The following is a 20,581-nucleotide window of genomic DNA, read 5'->3' on the forward strand; positions in this document are numbered from 1 at the left end:
CAACAGCATTCCTTTGCTAAAAAAATTGTCAAGGTCTTGGCTTGTATATATTTTTCCCTAGTCAGGTTACATGAAAAGCAGATGTACAAAATATACTTCATTGTTTGAGGTGCTAAGACTGAGCTAAGACAATTATTGATGGTGCAGGCTCTGTTGTTTTTGTGGTTGGGTCCTTAATACAGTGCAATCTCGTATCCAGGGCCTTGGCTAAGTCTTGTGTGTGTGTGTGTGCTTTAAGTGAAAGTTTACAGCTCAGGTTAGTTTCTCATACAAAAATTTATACACATACTGTTATGTTGCCCCAGTTGCTATTCCTGTAATGTATCAGTACACACCTCCTTTCCACCCTAGGTTTCCTGTGTCCATTCAACCAGCCCCTGTCCCTTTCTGCCTTCTCATCTCGCCTCCAGACAGGAGCTGCCCATTTAGTCTCATGTATCTACTTGAACTAAGAAGCACACTCTTCCTAAGTATCATTTTATGTCTTGTAATACAGTCTAATCTTTGTCTGAAGAGTTCGCTTCGGGAATGGTTTTAATTATCCGTTAACAGAGAGTCCAGGGGCCCTGTCTTCTAGGATTCCTCCAGTCTCAGTCAGACCATTAAGTCTGGTCTTTTTACTAGAATTTGAGTTCTGCGCCCCACTTTTCTCTTGCTCCGTCAGGGACTCTCTGTTGTGTTCCCCGTCAGGGTGGTCATTGACCTTGGCTAAGTCTTGTGCTGTCTGGCTCTTGTAGGGATCAGAGTCTCACTGCTTTGTAAGCACTCCTAGTACAAAACTTTTAATGCTGCCCAACACGTGCACTCTCCAAGTCCGATGCACACATCAAATGCACGTGCTGAGGCGAGCCTTCTCTTGATAAATGACTTCCTTCACCCTGCCTATAACTCATTACTCAGCACATCAGCCTAGGTGCAGTGGTGGTCTCCTCATTGTCTCTTCGGGGTGGGTCTGGTACCTTCGAGTTCCTGCCAGGCTCGGCTCTCCTAGGCAATTTCCAGAAGCAGCACCGCTTTGAACTTGTCATACCCGTTTGACAAAATGGTCTGTCAACTTCATGTGGCTATGGGGAGGATCTACTAAATTCAAGAAGTATTCAAGCACCCCATTCCCTCTGAACCAAGTCCAAACTTCTCAGCTGAGAATTCAGTACATCCTACAACTGGTCTCTGGTCTGTCTTCCCAGTTTACTAGCTCCCCACTTCTCAGGAAATGACTTAAGTGCTTTACGTTTAATCCTCATGATAATCCTGTAAGATGTTTTTCAGATGAAGCCATTGAGGCTTATGGAGGCTAAGTAACTTGCCCTAAATCACCTAACAAGTAAGAATTCGAAACTAGGCCTATCTGACTCCAAGCCTCATGCATTTAGCCACTGATGAAACCCTCTCCCAGAAAGTCCCTGGTCAAACTGAATTTTCTTGTTTTTCTAAATAGGTTTCCTACCTCTCTGCCTTTACTCATGCTGTTTTCTTTGCATAGACCAACCTGCCATTTCTCCTCCCTCCAATCAACCCTGCTTGTGAGAATCTTAAGTACTCTCCAAGATCAAGCTCAATGCCACTTCCTCCAAAAAGACATCCATGATTGCACCAGCCAAGCATGGAATTCTTTCTCCCACTTAGGCTCCAATTGCCTTAGTTCAGATGTCTCCAATGGCCCTTATTACATTCCACACCATATTCTTATTTATTTTTGTGTTTGTGCACCTACCTGTCTTTAGTCACCACTGTCCCCACTTGCCACCACTGTTGACTATGTCATAAGCTTCTAAAGGCAAAACTGCCTTCTTCCACCTTGTATTCTCCACAGCACTTTGTACAAGCAGGAGCTCCATAAATTTGGCCAAATGAATTAACAGTTGCTCACCCGCCTCCTTCTCTGTGTTGTATAGTTAATGTACTAGTAAGCAAATATGTGGGATTTTAAAAAGCAACCTTTCTCTAATACTCCCACTTACCCAAAATGAAATTTTAATATATAGTTGAATTTACTTTTCACTATCTAATCCAATCATTTTATAATATTTTTTCCTTCTTCGAAGTTTATCTAATGGCAGCAAACCCAGCCCCTTCCAGGTATAATCCTCCCACAATTTCTTCATTTGCTTCTTACCTTCAATGCCACCTTCTATGACTTTTCCGGTCAGTCCAGTTTATTACATTCAAGGTCTCTGATGATGAGGGCAATGTCTTAGTCATCACTGTATTCCCTGCACCCAACAGTGCCTGGGGTGTCAATTAACATTTGAAGAATGCATAAGTGAAGGCATGAAAGCTGTTAGAGCAGTCAGAATCGTCCCTGGGATAATCCCTCACTTTTTTTGCAGGTCTCACGTCATCTTCACTACAACCCTATGAGGTAGGCATTATTATTATTGTCACTCTGCAACCATAAAGCACTTACTCTTGGTCACACAAGTAGTAAGTGATGAAACCAGATTCAAAGCCAGGTCTGTCTAACTCCAGAGCTGTGCTTCTTAATGAAAAAGCCTCTCAGGTTGAAGTGCAGCCTGCATTGTCCTGCCCTGGGTCAAGCTGAGGGAGCCTAGGCCACATGCTAAACACACTGAGAAGCCTGGGGTGCTTGGGATCTGTGGCCATTTGACTGGGAAGGTCTGAAATGAGTGACGAGGAAGGTTAAATCCTGAGCACAGAGAATAGTGTGAACAAAGAATGTGTGTGTGAGTGTATGCATAGAATGCGTGTTGTGGTGAGGAGGTATGTGGGGGGCGTCGAAGGTCTGTGTGGGCTGTGATGTGTGCATTCTGTGTGTCTGTGGTATGCGTGGGTATGCATGTCTGTGATGTGAGGGGGGGTGTGGAGTGCCGGGTGTATCTGCTGCATGTGTGTTGTATGCGTGTCATGTTTATCATTGTATGTGTCTGTGTGGTGTGTGTGGTGGTGGTACATGGGATGAAAAGGGCTGTGTGTTCATAAGAACCAGTATTGAACACTACAAATGCAGATAACTAGGAGTCACATCTTGTCTCCAGTCCCAGCCCAGACACTTAACATCTGAACAAATTTGGACAAGCCACTAACCCCCCCATCAAAAAACTTTTTTGCTGTAAAAGGGCCTGTCACAAGTACACCAATGTTTGCTGCAACACTATTCATAATAGCCAAAAGTTGGAAACAAACCAGGCGTCCATCAACAGATGAATGGATAAACAAAATGTGGTGCATACATACAATGGAATATTATTCAGCCAAAAAGAGAAATGAAGTCCTGACACATGCCACAACATTATGCTGAGTGAAATAAGCCAGACACAAAAGGACAAATATTTTATGATCCCACTTACATGAAATATCAAGGATAGGTAAATCCATTGCGACCAAAGAAAATTAGTACTTACTAAGGGATGAGAGGGTGGTTAAAAAATGGCCTGTCAACCTCATGGGGCCATCTATTAAATTCAAGAAGAAACAGCTACGAAGTCCCAATATATGCAAGGCACTGTACTCAAGATGAAGAAAAAGGAAAATAAGTAGCGATCCCTGATTTGAAGGAGTTTCCTTTCAGATAAGGGAGACAGATATACAACACTAATTTATGCAGAATAGAAGATGTACGACGATGGTAACAAAAATCTCTTGGGCTCCTACTACACGGCAGACTAAAACTTTAATCTCACAACAACCTTACAAGGTACTGTTAGCAATCCCATTCTGCAGATGAGAAAACTGATGGTTAGAAAGGTTTAACCTTTTTTCTTAATGAAAGACTATTGCCCTGCGATAGTTTTTAAACCTTAAACAAAAACTTTCCCCTAAAGTCATGTTTTAACTAACTAGCAGTTTAGTTCAAAAAGTAAAGAATATCACCCTTGAGTACTGGGCTCTTTTAAAAAGTTATCTATATGAGACCAAACAGACAACAGTTACTTTAAAGTATGGATGAAAATGTTGGGGGCAGGGAGTGGGGGAGGGAGGCTAGATTAATGGGAATGGAACAACTAGAATAATCAGAATGTTGACACAATGTGAAGAATGTCATCAGTGTCTCTGAGCATTAGTACTAATTATTGAACAGGAACCTGTTTTGCTGTGTATACTTTCACCAAAACTACAATAAAATATTTTTTTAAAAGGTTTAACCTTGGACTGCTGCAAGGATACACTGATGTTGAAGAGCACAGTCAAGACTGAAGAACAGGACTGCAACCTGAAGCCTTGCTTTTAGCACCTCCCTGTACCGCCCTCTTGAGCAATTCAAAGATGCCAAGTGCTCAGGAATGGGAATCTCTGCTTTCAACCTGGGGAAAGGAGGGGAAGAAGCCAACTCAACACAGCAGTCAGGAACCTTTTCAAGCTGTGTCACTTTAGCAATATGTGAGGCCCCATGATTGTCACCATTAGTGCATGTCTGATTACAAACTCAGAAAGATAGCGAGATGACGGTGAAAAACAGTGCAGGTAGGGGCCAGAGAAGACTTGAAAGGGGAACACCAGCAAGTTTCACTTCAACAACAGGGTTAATGCCATGCAAGTAATGTCAAATGTATTAGCATCAGAGAGGAGGATTTGGTTAAAACCCTGACTGGCTAGATCTCAGGCTGAATAAAAATCACTCATTTCCATTTTTTTTTTTTTTTCTAATCTTTTATAATTTCCTCCAAAGCTTTAGTCAAGCTAAAGACAGTGAGCCTTCAGAGAACAAATGTAGGCCCATCTGTCCAGTCAGGAATGTGCCAGGCCAAAGCAAAAGATCTGGCCATTACTGTAACTTAGCTTTTAGATGACCCCAAATACTTCCCAACTGTATCAGCCCAAAATAATAGCATTACTGTGAATCATGGTTCCAAAGGATGAGATGTTGGGGATAGATACTCTTTAAAACAGATAATGAAAAAGAAAATAATAGATGTCCTTCACCTTATGCTTGCTCTAAAAGCAACATTAATCATAATTATTTTGTTTGAGGTGGAATAACACTTAAGAATGCCTTTTTTTCCAAAGATTTTATTTCTTTTATTATAAGACATATAGGTAAAAACTTGTATATTCTGAAAAATATAGAAAATGGTAATAAAATGGACATCTTCCTTATTAAGAAATATGTTCATAAATATACTTTATCAAATATTAAAATGGTTACTATTTTGCAGAATAATAATAGAGCAGAGCTGTGGCATACAAGGGTCAACCCAAAGTACAGAAGTATTTATATGTTTCATAAAAATTCAGACCACTGATTATATTTAAAAATTTGGCATTTTGCACTTCAGGTTATCAATAATTCAGATTTTTAAAATATTTCTGATGGCTTTGTGATTTCAAAAATAAAGAAACATAAAAGGTGGTTTCACTAAGTAGAATTTGATTAAAATAATTTTCCCCTAAGTAAAAAAAAAAGACACATAAGTAAAGATATAATTTTTGAACCCATAAATTGTAAATACAGTCAGTTCCCAATTCTACAAACGTCTGGATTCCCAAGCGTGGGCACTGAACAAGAACTGTGTGCTAAGCTTTAGTTTCCAGCAAGGTCCATCATTTCTCTTCACAGCTTTATGGAGCAATAATAATCACGATCACGATGAGCCCAGTTCTACAATTCTAGCTCCATGGAGAATACAAGGTACACAGAAAGCTCTCCCTCCTTTGAATAAACCCTTGTTGGCTTTCCTATGACCCGCTAGCCTCAAATACACATATGAGAACACGGGGCAAACTTTAATAATGGAAAGTTCTTGTTCTAGGCATTCTTTTGTAGGCTTCAATTCTCTACTGTCCAAAGGAGAGAGGAAACACATGTGAACACCAAACATGTCCTCGGGGGAGTCTTGGATGTTCAAGTAGCAAAGACAAGGATTTTCCTGTGAATAAATACTGACTCTTCACAAAGATCTTTCATTTCCCATGCATTATGTTGTCCATGAGGCTAACACGTTAATTCCCAACTGCAGTGGGGGAAGCCACATCTAACAATACCTAAGTATCCAATCTAATATAGATTATCAGTCCTAACGGCCTTCAGAGATGTCCATCCAGGAGAACATCTGGGTGATGTGACTCTGGGCACCTAGAGCACAGAGAGGTCATGGCAAGACTTGGACTTGAGCTTGAAGGCCATATTCTTGTTGTTTTTGGCCACAATCTTGCCCCAGAAGCGCCTGGCTTTCCTGGGTATGCTCTCCCTCCTTTTCTGGTAGGCCAGCCTTCGCTCATTCTTCTCCTTGCTATCACGCCGAAGGCGGACCTGCCGCACGATGCCCTCAAACAGCTCCTTCACGTTGTGCTGGACAGCTGCAGAGGTCTCGATGAACTTGCAGTCGAACACCACAGCACATGCTCTCCCTTCTGGACAGGAAAGAAAGGGAGAAGGATGTCAGAGGGGCTGCAGAGTATGATCCTACACAGTACACAGCCAGACTAGATAATTTCCAATTTAAAATTGTTCTGTCATATTTGCTATGGATACAGGAAGCCACAGGTTGTCCCAGGGCATAAGCAGAAGCACAGAATCTCACGAAGGGATCCCTGGAAACAGGACAGATGGCTTTTAGATCTGGTCCACCACAAATTCACTGGGTGAAAGTCCAATTGCATTAAATGTAGTGACATTAATTATAACAATAAAAACCATAACCTTAACTTATTGCAGGTTTACTTCGTGCCAGAACCGGGTTAAGTGCTTTATAAACTTTTTTAACATCCACCACAGTCTTGAAAAATATGTATTATCACTAACAGAGAGATGAAGAAATGGAGGGGGCTCATTTAAAAGCTGGAGGAAGTTGACAAAGCCTGTAAGTGGCAGATTTATATCCAAGCCTGCTTAATTCTCAAGCCCAAATTCTTAACTCCATCCTGACTCAGATCCCTGGGCTGAAAATAAGAATTCTACCACTACGGACTTCTCTTCAAAAAATGAAAACAAACTGTGATGAGATATTTTGAAAAATTTTTGAGGATTTTACACATGTATAATACAGTTAGTATATTATACAAAGAAGCTTTTCTGGAACAGTTTCAATTTCAAATATTTCATCATGTTCAAAGACCACGTGTCCATGTTTTCATTTGGAAAAAAAGATTACCATAGACAGCTATTTCCTAAGAGTAAGATATTCCCAAGTTAGTTGTGTATATTTAGTAAGTTGTGTATATTTAGGTCCTTATCACGGTTTCTCTTCCCAGATATACAGTAGTTTATTTTTTACAATTGTACCAGGGACTAAATCTGTATTAGGCTAATCAAATCTCAAGGGTCCTAAAAGCATTTGGGTGCCCATGAAGCAAATATGAATTATTCCTAAACTAAGTTATGAGAAAGTGTATGAGACACCATCAGACTGATGCCTTAACTGGTATTTAGGGGGAGTATGGTGGGTTGTTTCTTGGGTCCACAGGGACAAGAGGCAGCCAGAGTAAAATTCGTATTTCCAATGAAACTCTTTCTCACAGTTTCCTTAAATCAGCATTCCCCATCCTTCTTGCATGAAAATACTACTTTTGTTTACCCAAAATTTTGGGAACTTCCTGGAGAACAAGGAGAAAAGATTGGAGGCTGCCAACAAGGCCCTGAGCATGATTTTATCCCTAAAGAAATTCCAGAGAAGCCCTTGGAAGTAGGGCAATTGGGATTCAGCAGGTAGACCAGGTGGACAAGAGAGCATCATCCAGAATGGAGATGATTTATGGAGAAATGAGGGTCTCAGAGCTAAACATAAAACTCCATGTAGCATTTTAATGGGTCCCTGGTTCCAGCCTCATGAAGAATAAGGTAATAGCACCTGTGAGAAGGAACATGCAGGTGCTCCAGAGATTGTCGCTATGGTATTGGCACCACTCCTCTTACCTGATACCGACACTTCCCTGCACCGCACCAGGTCACTTTTGTTGCCAACCAGGATGATAGGAATGTCCTCTGCCTGCCGGGCCCTGCGGAGCTGGATCCGCAGCTCTGATGCCTTCTCAAAGCTGGCGCGGTCTGTGATGGAGTAGACGATCAGGTAGGCATCCCCGACTTGCATGCAGTGGTCTTGGAGCCATTCATTCTCTCCCTAATGAAATGAGAAGATCTTCCATGAGCTCAGGCTAACCAGGCAAATGAGGCATGCTTTTGAAAAGAAACAATACCCTTGCACGTAAGAGAAAGAAAAAAACTGCTTGCCAACTCCCCAAACTGTATCTGTCTTCCATGCTCACAAGATGTCTGGTGGCTGCAAAGATTGGCAGCCTGTATACTTGTGAAAAAAAGATGTTACTTTCCAATTTCTCCCACAGTTCAAGTTGACAAATTACACAACTGCTCTGCTAAACAATATTCCCAACTTCTATCTTAATTACTGAAAACGAGACCTTTCTGAGGTCCCCAAAACTCCTTTTTGCCTTTCCTAAGTGATGAATTACGAATCCTTTTGTGAGAATAGGAGAGCTCTCAATAAATAGAAAGGCAAGCATATACACTCAGAAGCCCTAAATCTTTAAAGAGCATATATCGAAGATTACGTCAACTTTGTATAAGATGGTTTTATGAAGTTGAAAATAATCATCCACACCTGTCTACACTTTCCCCCAAAACAAATGTACTTCTGTGTAGTTTTGAATAGAACCAAGAGAAAATCACTGCAGCCTGCTTGTTATTCAGAGCTCATTTGTGAATGACTTGTTCCTTAAAACAGTCTCATTCTTCAGGAGTAAATGCTTTAAATCGAGAAAACGCTCCCACTTCATCTGGAACATCATGTTTACATGGTAAGGTCACCCTTCCACCACGCAGCCTGCTGGGGGGCCCTGCAGGAATTCGCAGACAGCTGCAGGCTCTGTATACCTTATTTTCCCACATGTCCAGGAGTATAACTGTTGCGCTTTCTCCATCAACAATCAGGGTTCGCTCATATGTATCTTCTAGAAAAGAAAGAACAGAGATATGGGAGTCAGGCAAACACGTAGCAGTTTCACATAAGAAGACCGTGTAGAAAAGTATGCTCAGCATAATGGAGAAAATTTATTTTTTGTATAGAAAATTAAACTCACCAAATACGCAATTAATTATGTAAGTATACAGATATTCATTAAGATACATTACTCTTTTTTATCACCTTCAACAGCATTCTATATATATTCCTCCAGTACGTCCTAAGCAGCACACCTATGTCTCCTGTGAATCATAAACAACCTGAACTGAAAGGCAATTGTTTTCATCACTCCTGGCCATTTTATATAGGAAGCCATCTGTGAGGATAAACAAACACGCTTAAGAGTTTGTGACTCAGATTCAATGGGTGATGCTATAAGAAAACATTAACTGTCCAGGGGAGCTAGAAGCCCTGTTTCCATAAGCCTCCTGTGGAAATTCATCTCTCCCTTGTAACTTTCAGTGGGATGATTACTGAACAAACTAAAAACCAAACCCGTTGCCATCAAGTCAATTACGACTCGTAGCAACCCTGTAAGACACAGTACTGCCACCAAAGGGTTTCCATGGAGGGCTGGTGCATTCGAACTGCTGACCTTTTGCTCTTAACCACTGCACCACCAGGGCTCTGATTACTGCACAGTCACTGGTAATTTCAGGAGCTTTGAGCTGGGAAACATTTCTCCTCTTTGGAGAAGCGCAAGGAAAAAAAAAATCCTGAAACTGTCCTTACTTTAGGCTGAAGTTTTCTTCCTCAAAGAATGCAGTTCCCTAGGCATAAACGGGCTAGTTTTTCCATCTTGAGCACAGCAGAAGTGCAGTCTCCAGCTCTACTTGGTAATGGAAACTTTCTTCCCTGCACTTAAGTGCACACTGCATGTAGGTGAAGGGTGAACGCAGTACGGCAGGCCAGAGCAGCTCCAGCCCAGAAATATCAGTGATGGGTGCGGTTGGGGAAGAGATGGGAATACTGGGATTTCTACAAGAGGGATTCCCATCCACCCCATGCAGTTGAATTCATCCACACTCCTTCTATTTTCGCAATGGGATTTTGTGTTTCACAATGAGATTTAGCATTTAAAAGCTATGATTTTCTTAATGATTTTTATCTTTTTCCTTGCTGTTCCTTTTGCCTGGACTCTCTTCCCTCCGATATCTGCAAGGCTTGCTTCCTTACTGTTTCCTGGTGAGGCCTTTGCCAACTACCTATTTAAAATCCCAGTAGCTCTTCCCTCCCTCATATTCCTTACTCTCCATCTTTGTTTTATTTTGCTTCATTGCACTTATCACCATCTAGCACACTGTACATTTACTTATTTTATTATTTTCTGTGCCTCTGCCCCTCCTCCCAAGCATTAAGGCAGAGATTTGCATCTGTGTTGCTTACTGCTCCCAGAAACCCTGGTGGTGGTGGTGGTGGTGGTGAAGAGCTACGGCTGCTAACCAAAAAGTGTGCAGTTTCAATCTACCAGGCCCTCCTTGGAAACTCTATGGGGCAGCTCTACTCTGTACTACAGGGTCACTGTGAGTCGGAATTGACTCGACAGCAACAAGTTTTTGGTTTTGGTGTTTACTGCTATATCCCCCAGGACCCAGGACAATGCCTGGTATACTGCAGGTGCTCAAATAAGTATTCCATGAATGAATGAATCAATCAATCAATGATAAATATATCATAGTGGCTGTTGGCACAAGAAAACATCCTTTATTCTTTATTCTGGGCCACTTACCTAAACTCTCTAGCCTCAGTTTTTTCATCTGTGAAATGATATTAATAATAGTATCTACCCTTCAGGGCTCTGTGACGTATGTTGAGCACAAAGTAGAAACTCAACAAACATTAGCTATCATCATCACTTCTTCAGAGGGAGGAAGCTGGTTCTTACTAAATCTGGCATTTCCTACTATAGGTAAATCCTAGTTTGAGAGTACTATGTTGGAGGAACCAGGACATCTCTTGTTTTACAGTAGTGAGGAGTTTATGAAAAGCAATACTTCTGTTTAATGTTTTTTCATCTTGGGACTGGAACAATCAGGAGGGAAGAAGTGGACAAATGAGAAGAAAGTTAACTACCATTAAGTATACAGATGGCTGGGTCTTTCTCTCAGGTCCCCCACCTCTTAAAGGGTCATGCTTTTCATCAATGGTAATTGCTTCCCACTGATTGGATTAAAAATCTGTTAATGCCCAGAATGTGTGCTGTGTCCACAAAAATACAGCATGGATGAGCTCACAGTGGGACACCCTCTTTGATTTAGTGGAAGGTAGGGCCTCATAACCTCAATATGCAAATTTATACAACTGTATGCAAATCAGTAGAGCCTGGGCAGCACAAATCAAGGGGCTCACTGACCCCTACTGAAAACCATAGTTTTTAATCTCTTTTCTGAAACCACTTCTCACGCTCAGAAAACTCTTACAATAAACCACCTGCTCTACCCTCAGCCCTCCACTTCCCACCCAAAGGCAGCTAAAAGGAGCAGGTGCAAGGGAATCACTCGAATCCCAAGCAGTTCAGATAGAAACATACTGCATGCATCCAATAACTACGGAAAAAAGGCGACTCAAACTTTCTCTTGGTTTAAGGGACATGAGAACATACCTAGAGAAAAAGATTATGGATTATAGCCACGAAAGCAGAATCAAAATGCTTTGCCATTCTGGAAGCTTCCTGTCTGGCATTAACCTCAACCTACAAATCACTGTGCTCAGAACCAGGAGCCTAACACAATGCATCTCCACCCTGTTTCATCCATGTGGCACCAGGGTTTATATATTGCCTCTGGCAGTGTGCCCCAAGGATTCTTCAAACACACATTGCCTCCCTTTGAGGCCTTCAACTTACCAGGGATAAGCCTACGGGTAACAAAAGAAAGCTAGGTTTTTCTTCCTTCGTCACTCACCTTTCAGCCTTTCAAAGTGCTAATCAGGTACTAAGAGGGAAAATAAAATAAGAAACTCTAAGAGCTCTTTGAAATTTGCTCTGGGTTAAGGTTTGGGGGGAGTCCTTGGGTAATGCAACCGGTTAACTGAGCTCAGCTGCTAACAGAAAGGTTGGCGGTTCATGTTCACCCAGAGGTGCCTCAAAGGAAAGGCCTGACAATCTACTTCTGAAAAATCACCCGTTGAAAACCCTAGGGAGCACAGTTCTACCCTGACACAAAACAGACTGCCACAAGTCAGAGCTGACTCAATGACAACTGATTAAGGTTTGTGGAGAAAGGTTTGAGGCCTATGGGTCTTTGGGGTTTCCAGTAGCCTGGGCCATCCTCACACCTTCCATGCTTTAGATGGACGCCTGGGGGGGGCAGGGTGTGCATCCCCTCCACAGCAAGAGGGATCATCCTGATGGCGCGGAGAGAGGCTCTGAGTGATCGTGGTCCGTAGCCATTTTCCCTGGGCTAGCTTACCTCTGCTTGTCTTTGTTCATCTGATTCCCTTTGTGTTTGGAGTCCCCTCCCCACACACACAGCCCAAGACCAGCTCAGGGCTGTGTGTGGAAGCCAGACAGGAGCTCTCTCATATGCTGGAAATGGACCCTGCAGCCACTCAAAAATTCAGAACCTCCAGCATCCCTCTCCCCCAAACCTTGAACTGTTTTCAGCATTCATAGTCCAAGGGACCCTGGAAGAAGCACTTGCTCTGGGAATGCCATCCTCTCCTCTAGTGGCTTACATCTCCTCTGCGTGTCTCAGAGGGCCCCAGCCAAGAGTGACCAGAGTGGGTGGAGGCCTAAAGCAATGAAACTTGAGAGGTTTCGAAGATAAAACACACGGAAAGGAAACGGTAGATTCAGAATCAGCTCTAACTAATGTTTAGTCTGCATTTACTATGTGCCAGGTACTATGCTATATGCTAAATGTATGTTATCTATTTCCTTTAGCCCTCAAAAACAAAACAAAATGAACAAAAAACCCGCTGCCATCGAGTCGATTTAGGCTCATAGCGACCTTATGGGACAGTGTAGAACTCTCCCGTGGGGCTTCCAAGGCTGTAATCATTACGGAAGCAGACTGCCACATTTTTCTCCTGCAGAGAGGTTGGTGGGTTTGAACCACCAACCTTTTGGTTAGTAGCCAAGCACTTAACCACTGTGCCACCATAACATTCTACGAAGCAGATATTATTCCTATTTTACTAATTAAGAAGCCTGAGGAGGAAGAGTAGTTTGCCCAAGGGCACCCAGCTAAGTCAATGTCAGAGCTGAAGTTCAAACACACATCATCAGTCTCCAAGTCCAGTGCTCCCAGTCAGTGTTTGTGTGGAGCGCCTTCTTCCCTAACTGAGGGCTTCCAAATCCTGGTTGGCCTTGGGATGCAGCTCAGAGACCACCTCTTGCCTAAAGCCTTTTCTGACTCCCACAGCCAGAAGGAATCTTTTCTCCTCTGAATTCCTAGAACATCCTTTTTGTATCTCTTTCAAGGGTCTTATCACACTCCACCTTGATTGGTAGTTGGTATATACCTGATCGTCACTGCATACTTTGAGCATCTTTAGGGAAGGAGCCTCATGCTAGTTGTTCAGTAATTGTTTAAGGATGAATGAATGAAGGAACAACATTAAGTGTGTAGCAGACAGTCATAAGATTATTGCAATATAACTGTAATAACATCCATCTTTATTAAGAGAAATACTAACAAGAATATTACATAGATTTTTTTTTTTCTTATGGGTAATGCCAGAAAAAAACAATGTGGGGCATGCCTTGGAAAAGCTAAACCTTCCCCTTGGGAAACACAAACCAGTGATTCCAACAGCTGCCTTCAGATAAGGGATGTAATCCTAAAAAAAAAAAAATTTTTTTTTTTTAATTTTTTTAGATGGTATAAATTAAGTTACTCAACAGGACACATTGGATTGGACGGGTTACCAGAGAAGTTTCTCATTGTCAAAGATTCTGTTTGAGATAAGGCATTCTATTTCCCTTTCTCTCTCTAATTACACAAAGAAATTTCCCAAATATACAAGCTTGTCTTTCCAAATTCTAGGTATGAGTTGGCCTTCTTAACACTCTATGCCTATTGGGATACCACCCTCTGGATAGACACCACTCCATTCTAATCAAAAAACATTTTTAAAAGCCTACTATCCATTAACTTTTTCAATTTCTCCCTCAAAAAAAAAAACCTCTTGGGTGATGTCTTCCTTATCTCAACCTCCAAAGCACTATATTGTTACTTCTCAAGATACTTATTAATTTTACCCTGCTCTGAATTATTGCCCCTGACACTGAGCTCCTTGCTAAGAAAGACTGTACCTATCCATCACTGTGTACTGCAGAGCCTAGCACAGAGCCAGGCATGTGGTTGATGCCAACCAAATGGCTACAGTATTTAACAGTGTTTGGGAGCTAGACCTGGGGTGCACAGTACAGTGAAAGATCACAAAATTTGGGTCAAATACAACTAGATTTGAATCCTGCTCATACCATGTGCTAGCTTTTTCACCCTGGGAGAGTCACTTGACTTTGTAAGCCTCCATTTCTTTACCTGTAAAATGGGGTATCAGTACCAAATTGGTTCAATTTTTGTGTTCTCAAAAATAAATGTGGGAAGTATACAGCACAGTGTCTGGCATATAGAAGTGTCCTATAAATGACAGAATGAGAAAAGCACTGAGCTAAGATGCTAAAGTCCCAAATTCTAATCCCAGCTTCACCACTGGGTGATTCTAGACAAGTCACTTGGCCTCTCTGAGACTCAGTTTACTTATATGAGTACAGGAATTTTGTGAACATCAATAGAAAAAAAAAATCAAAAGCGCCTCTTTATTGCAAATGATTATTCTAAAAGTTAGTTCCTTCCTCCCTTTCCTCTTTTTCTAGGAACAGCCACCCCTCAGCCTTTGTAAAGAAAGAGAGGTTCAAATTGTCCAATACTGGCCCTATTTCTCCCTTGGCTCTTGGTTTAGCTACAGTCCCTGAGATTCCGGAAGTGAGGAGAGAAATCAATGTGACATCGATGAGTCATCACTTAACGCCCCAGTTGTCTGAGCTGCCTCAAGAAGTAGTGAACTCCCTGACACTGAACATAGTCAAGAAGAATAAGACGTTTAGTTGAACAAGAATAAAATGTTGGCAGTGAGGAGTAGGGCTCGTATGCATTAAGTGGAGGGTTCAAGTGAGTCATCACTAAGGTATCTTCCTACTGGAGGAACCTGTGATTCAGTTGTGAGTCGCAATTGAAAGGACTGACAGACCATATGACTTGGGCAAACACTGGACTTCATTTCTACAGCTGTAAATAGGGGCATGTGATACCCTGGCCATGCCTGCTAAGATTCTGACTCTGTGGCAGAAAGACGCTGTACGAATACCATTGGCAATTAGGATCCGCGTATTACTTCTCAAAATATAGGGCTGTATTTTACACGTAGTTGAAGACTACATCTATTTATGAGCTAATGCCACCTCACACTAGTTTTATAAACAGTAAAAATAAATACCTAAATGAGATTATACAGGGAAAACTGTTTTGGAAAAACTGTAAGGCTCTAACACTCCATACATGCGAAGTATTTACAGTATCATTCTTCAAATTTAAAAAAATTATTGCACTATTTCAAGTACAGACTTTGACCTATTTTACACCCTCAAAAGACTCTAATATTGGTGGAAAAAGCACTAATGACACCATCCTCACAGTTTTTCAGATTGGTTTGGTTTAGTTATCACCATGGAAACAAGGCTGTGCCTGTACTTGAACTCCTGGAAGAAGGTGCCCCTCGGGCATAGGCATAGGGAGACCTCACCTTCACCACAGTCCATCCTCCTCCAAGGCGTGCAGAACGCTTTTCAAAACAAACACTCGGGGAAGGACGAAGGCAAGGAAAGGGAGAGAGCCAGTCCAGATCAAAGTCAAGTGAGCAGTTCGACCCTGACCCTCTTGCTCTGCCCTCTTTAATCAGCTACCCCAGCCCCTTAAGAGTTGGAATCTAAGAAATTCGCTATCTGGCCCAGGCTCAAGAGATTCTGATCTTTGTCTACAAGCATTCTCATTTGCTTGCCCGAAGTCCTGTGCCAGGGTTTTGCTGAGGACTCAGCTCCCCAACTAGCACCAAGAAAACGCATAATCTCAGCTCCCAACTCTGCAGAAAAATAACGCTCACTCTCTCTGCCTGGACCACTGCGGATGGACAGACCACCTACCTCCCAGCACGTCGCAGTCGCTGTCCATACTGTCGTGCACACCTGCAAAGATGTTGGCCAGAGTGGACTTGCCCACCCCCTGCTCCCCCATGAGCACCACCCGGTAGTAGGTGTTCCCTGACTCGGAGGAGATGACTGAGTCTGTGGAGTCAGAGGACCAGCTACGGCGGCAGTGGTCCTCGGGGTTAGCAGAGTGACGGTTGTGGTGGTGGGGCTCCTTCTGGACCATCAAATGCCTGCCATCGGCCGGGATGCTCCAGCGCTGCTGCTGCGGCTGGCTGCCCACAGTGCCCTGGCGCAGGGTGACATTATTCAGAGTCATCGTTGGGTCCTGGAGAGCAGAGTGGCCAAGATGACAGCATTAGTAAGCATGAGCTCAGGGGACTCAAACACAAGCTCGGTCATCAATGGCATTTTATTAGATGAGGTAAGAAATGAGTATCCCTAATATGAGAAATACCAGTGAATCAGTCCCAAACCCCAAACCAGCCAGGCTTTCAACTGGACACATACACAAAACACTCCTCACTATTAGTAACCAGCTCCTCAGGCAGGCTTTCTAGAATGTCATTTTTGAAAAGAGAAAAAAAATACCCTTATCAGTCCCCACTGGCCCCGGGCTTCCTCCATCCTCAGAGAAGCCTTGGGATCCCCGCTCAGAGCAGGCACAGAAGCAGCCAGAAGGAGCCAACAGCCTCCAGCTAAGGTTTGAAAAGCAACAAGTTAATGGAGCTGGACACCAGCGGGCCAGGTTAACGGCTCTTGTCTAAACAGGGCTCTTAATTGCACCCGGCGTCCAGCAGGCTTTTGTGCCTTGGTGGGAAACACGTGGCAATGACGTCACTCTCCCCGCCTGGACTGGACACGCACTTATTGGAACTTCCATGTTTAGTAAAGTTGCCTTGATGCTGTCCAGCCCCCTGACTAGGCTATTATTTGGGGACGAGGGAATCTCTGTTTGAGGTTGTCCCAGCTCTGCCCTCCTGACCACAGAAATCCCATTTAAAACATCTCAGCCCAAGCCTCGTCATTCTGGCACGGAAATGACCTGGCCACGTTGAGACCTAACAGATTTGCAGAGAAAATGCTCCATCCACTCTTAGTAAACCGCGTCGGCTCTGAGAGTTCCTTCATTTCACTCAGATTTCCACCTTCTTGATGCAAATCAGAAGTCCGAAGACTCTCCTAAATGACATTCGACAATTTGGCTACAACTTCCCCTTTGAGCGACTCCCTCCCCCCTACGTGGAGTCTGTTCCCCGCTACCTGGTGAGAAATACACACATTCCATCTCCGCTCACACCCGCACCCCAACACCTCGGCCACTAAACAGGATGGCTGGCTGGTGAAAGCAGCGCCTTGGGTGGCAGGCTTGCATTCAAACAACAAAAGCATAAAGTGTCATTGAGCGCTGCCATCTGACATAGACGCTGTAGGAGGTGACCGTCCTACAGAAGGGAACCAAGGAACCTGCTGACGAGAAGCGGCAGCCTTTGCACCTTAAACTCTGCTCGCTGCCAGAAAACCTGAGCGCCGAGAGCACAGCCCAGGCTCTTTTCTCAACTTCCAAGTTCTGCGGAACTTCTCCCCCTAACTCCCTGCGGAGTTGGGAGAGCCCCTCCCCGGCCGCCCCCTGCTTACTTGGCACGGCCGGGTCAGCCGGGTCAGCCGGGTGGGCGTCCGTGTGTGCGTCCGCGGCGCGATCCCGGAGCGCGCTGGGAACGGTGCTCGCCGTGACCGCGCTCCGCCGCCTGCCGCGCGCGCGGCGCCCCGGCCTTTATAGCGAGCCCCGCCGCCCCGAGGCCCGGCTTTTCCGTGACGTCAGCGCCCCCGCCGGGAGGGGGCGGCTCTGCAGCAAACTCCGAGTTGCAGCCACTTCACACTAAATCAGTTACTCGCAGACATGTGACCTCCTCTCTCTCACTTTTAAAACATAATAATAGTTCATCCCCGGGTCTCCTCTTTTTCGTTTCTTTTTATTTTTACCAGATGTAGACAGGAAAATGGAAAAATACATTAAGTACGGCTTAATCGCCGTTCCCAGCAAAGCACTTGAGAACTGTCGGGATAAATAAAGGATGGAGGGAGAGGCAGGTTTGAGTTGCAAGCCCAGTTGTGCCAAGAACATCAGGATCAGCCTGCTGTGAGGGAGACTTTAGCCTCCTAGAGCTGGCTGCAGCCACCTTGAGTGGCCAGAGGTTGTTTTTTTTGTTTTTGTTTTTAGCCTCCCCTCATGCAAGGAAAACAGCCTCTTCATCCCCCCGTTACCTTTTCTCAGGATGAGATGGAGGTGGAAACACCACACTGCTCTGTTTCCCTTGTTTGGACGGGACCCAGACAGAAGGGGCCACAGAGGGGCAGGAGAAGGGACAAGACCTTGAAAAGGGCAGTTTCGAAAAATAACTTAATTTGGGATCCAAGCAGATTGTGCTAAATGTTGCCGGCCCCCTGCTCTGGGCCAGGGTGCCGAGGTTCCTCAGTGCAGGAATTTGATCACCGTCCCCCATCAGCAGCATCTCTGGACCAGGGTCCCTCTTAAGGCTGGGCCTCAGGCATGGAGCCAGTGCCTCCCAGCCATGGGGAGAAGCACTGAGCCTGAGAGAGACTCCTGTGAATAAAGGACGCAGGATGATAATAACACCAACTACTACCATTTAAGGAGCCCTGGTGGCACAGTGGCAAAGGAGCTCTGCTGCTAACTGGAAGGTGGGCAATTTGAAGCCACCAGCTCTTCCCTGGGAGGAAGATGTGCCAGACTGCTTTCATGAAGATTACAGCTTTGGAAACCCTATGGGGCAGTTCTACTCTGTTCTATAGAGTTACTATGAGTCGAAATCAACCTGAGGATAATGGGTACTACCATTTACTGAGTACCCTATGTACTCAGTAAAGACCCTTAGGTCTTTAATTCTGCCCGCAGTTCTCCAAGGTGGATATATTGCATCCCCCTTTCTGTGGAGATGGAAAATGATGAAATGATGCTCAGCCAGAGAAATTGCCCAAGGTCACACAGCTCCCATAAGTGGGAGGGTCAGGATTTAAAACCTGGTTTGCCTGATTATTTGCCCTGCACTGCCAGGTAAAGGGTTTTGATGACTTCTTCCTGGGGACATGGGCATTTCCCAGATGATGTATTTGGGGGTGGAATTCACAGAGTAATGAAAACAAACAAAACAAAACAAAAAAATACAGTTGTCATCAAGCTGACTCCAACTCATGGTGACCCATGTGTATCAGAGTAGAATTATGCTCCATAGGGTTTTCAGTGGCTGCTTTTTCAGAAGTAGATCTCCAGGCCTTTCTTCCACGGCACCTCTGGGTGAACTCAACCTTTCAACCTTTCAGTTAGCAACTGACCACGTTAACCATTTGCACCAACCAGAAACTCCAGTGAAAATTTAGAGCTCCTCTAATCCCAGGTGCCCTGGCCCCAACCTTCTACTTATACCTAAGGAAGCTGAGACCCAGAGAGATGAAGACCACTCTGTTAATAAATGGCAGAGCTAGAACTAGAACCTGGTGCCTTTTACTTCCATCAAGTTTTCCTTCTGGACTTAACCAGGAGGAGATGTCTACAGAAATGGGGAAAGGAGAGGACAGGGAGAAAAAAAGAAAGAGAAAGAGAGTGATAGAGAAAAACAGAGCTAGAAAGACAGAGAAAAAGAAAAAGACTCTCACTTACTCCAACAGTATATCCCTGGCTGCATTGTAAAACACATGTAAAGTAATTCATCAGTGCTCTGCTTTTCAGAATTATCTGTGCTTTTCCCGTGCTGCGCTTCCTACTCTGTCAGCTGGTCTCAATAGAAACATTGTGGGGTGAAAAGTAAAATAATAAAACAGAGTTCATATGCATATCATATGCTCTCTCAATTCTATTATTGCTTGTTGATAAAGAACCTCATTCTTCAGGTTAATAAGAACCTAATTCTCTGTCTGCACAATATAAATAATGAGTTGTTTTTCATTGGTTTATCACACCAAAGAAAATAAACTCTAAAGATTGGAGGAAGGGCTTTCAGTCCCCAACTGAGTGAGTACAGCAACTATCTGTTGTGCTCCAGTAGAAGAATCTGACTTTTTAAATTTGCTGTCCCAAAAGGAAGCAGATAAAGGCAAATGAGAAAAGCAATGACTTCAGGAAAGTTTCAGCTGGATGGCAGTTAAGTTGGAGTGGATATTTGGAGAAAAATCACAGTTCACCACACAAAAAGCAAATGTGAGAGCCAAATCTTATCCAGCAGAGTCCCAGCTACCTTGTCCAGGATTCTGTCTCACTGGGACCATCTGAGGATATGGAGCTGGAGGAAAAAGGTGGGATCAGGGCATTTGGACAAGTGGCAAGTTCTAAAGAGGAAAAATTGGTAGAATATTGTAGTTTCTTGTTCTACGAATTATTCTCTCCATATTCTTTCTGCCGGCATTCGAAGGCTTCCTCAGGTTCTAGCTAAAATGAAGAGCTCAAGAGCATAGACAGGAAGCAACAAAAATAAGTAGAATTTATTGAATAATGGTTGCTATGAGTCAGAATCGACTCGACGGCAATAGGTTTTTTTGTTCT

At 43.6% G+C, this 20,581-nt stretch overlaps 1 protein-coding gene across 2 annotated transcripts; it reads right to left on the reverse strand.

Moving 5' to 3' along the window:
- Nucleotides 1-4,952: 4,952 nt before the first annotated feature.
- Nucleotides 4,953-17,763, reverse strand: GEM (GTP binding protein overexpressed in skeletal muscle). 2 transcript variants are annotated; one of them, XM_003408392.4, is made up of 5 exons: nt 17,662-17,763; nt 16,021-16,351; nt 8,786-8,862; nt 7,811-8,015; nt 4,953-6,309 (listed from the first exon to the last, which is right to left on the reverse strand). In XM_003408392.4, exons 2-5 carry the CDS (start codon nt 16,340-16,342, stop codon nt 6,032-6,034), a joined length of 882 nt encoding a protein of 293 aa, XP_003408440.2. In that variant the 5' UTR covers nt 16,343-16,351; nt 17,662-17,763; the 3' UTR covers nt 4,953-6,031. The 2 variants fall into 2 exon arrangements, with proteins under 2 accessions (XP_003408440.2, XP_010586707.2); XM_010588405.3 differs by having other exon boundaries at nt 16,615-17,763.
- Nucleotides 17,764-20,581: the final 2,818 nt, after the last annotated feature.

This window comes from Loxodonta africana, chromosome 14, assembly GCF_030014295.1.
Source record: "Loxodonta africana isolate mLoxAfr1 chromosome 14, mLoxAfr1.hap2, whole genome shotgun sequence".
NCBI lineage: Eukaryota > Metazoa > Chordata > Mammalia > Proboscidea > Elephantidae > Loxodonta > Loxodonta africana.

Coding starts and splice junctions, on each gene's coding strand:
- GEM (XM_010588405.3), bottom strand. CDS start 16,650: ATGGAGGAAGCCCGGGGCCAGTGGGGACTGATAAGG. Junction 16,352..16,614: donor GCCAGTGGGGACTGATAAGG/GTATTTTTTTTC, acceptor TCTGCTCTCCAG/GACCCAACGATGACTCTGAA. Junction 8,016..8,785: donor TGGACATGTGGGAAAATAAG/GTATACAGAGCC, acceptor TCATTTCATTAG/GGAGAGAATGAATGGCTCCA.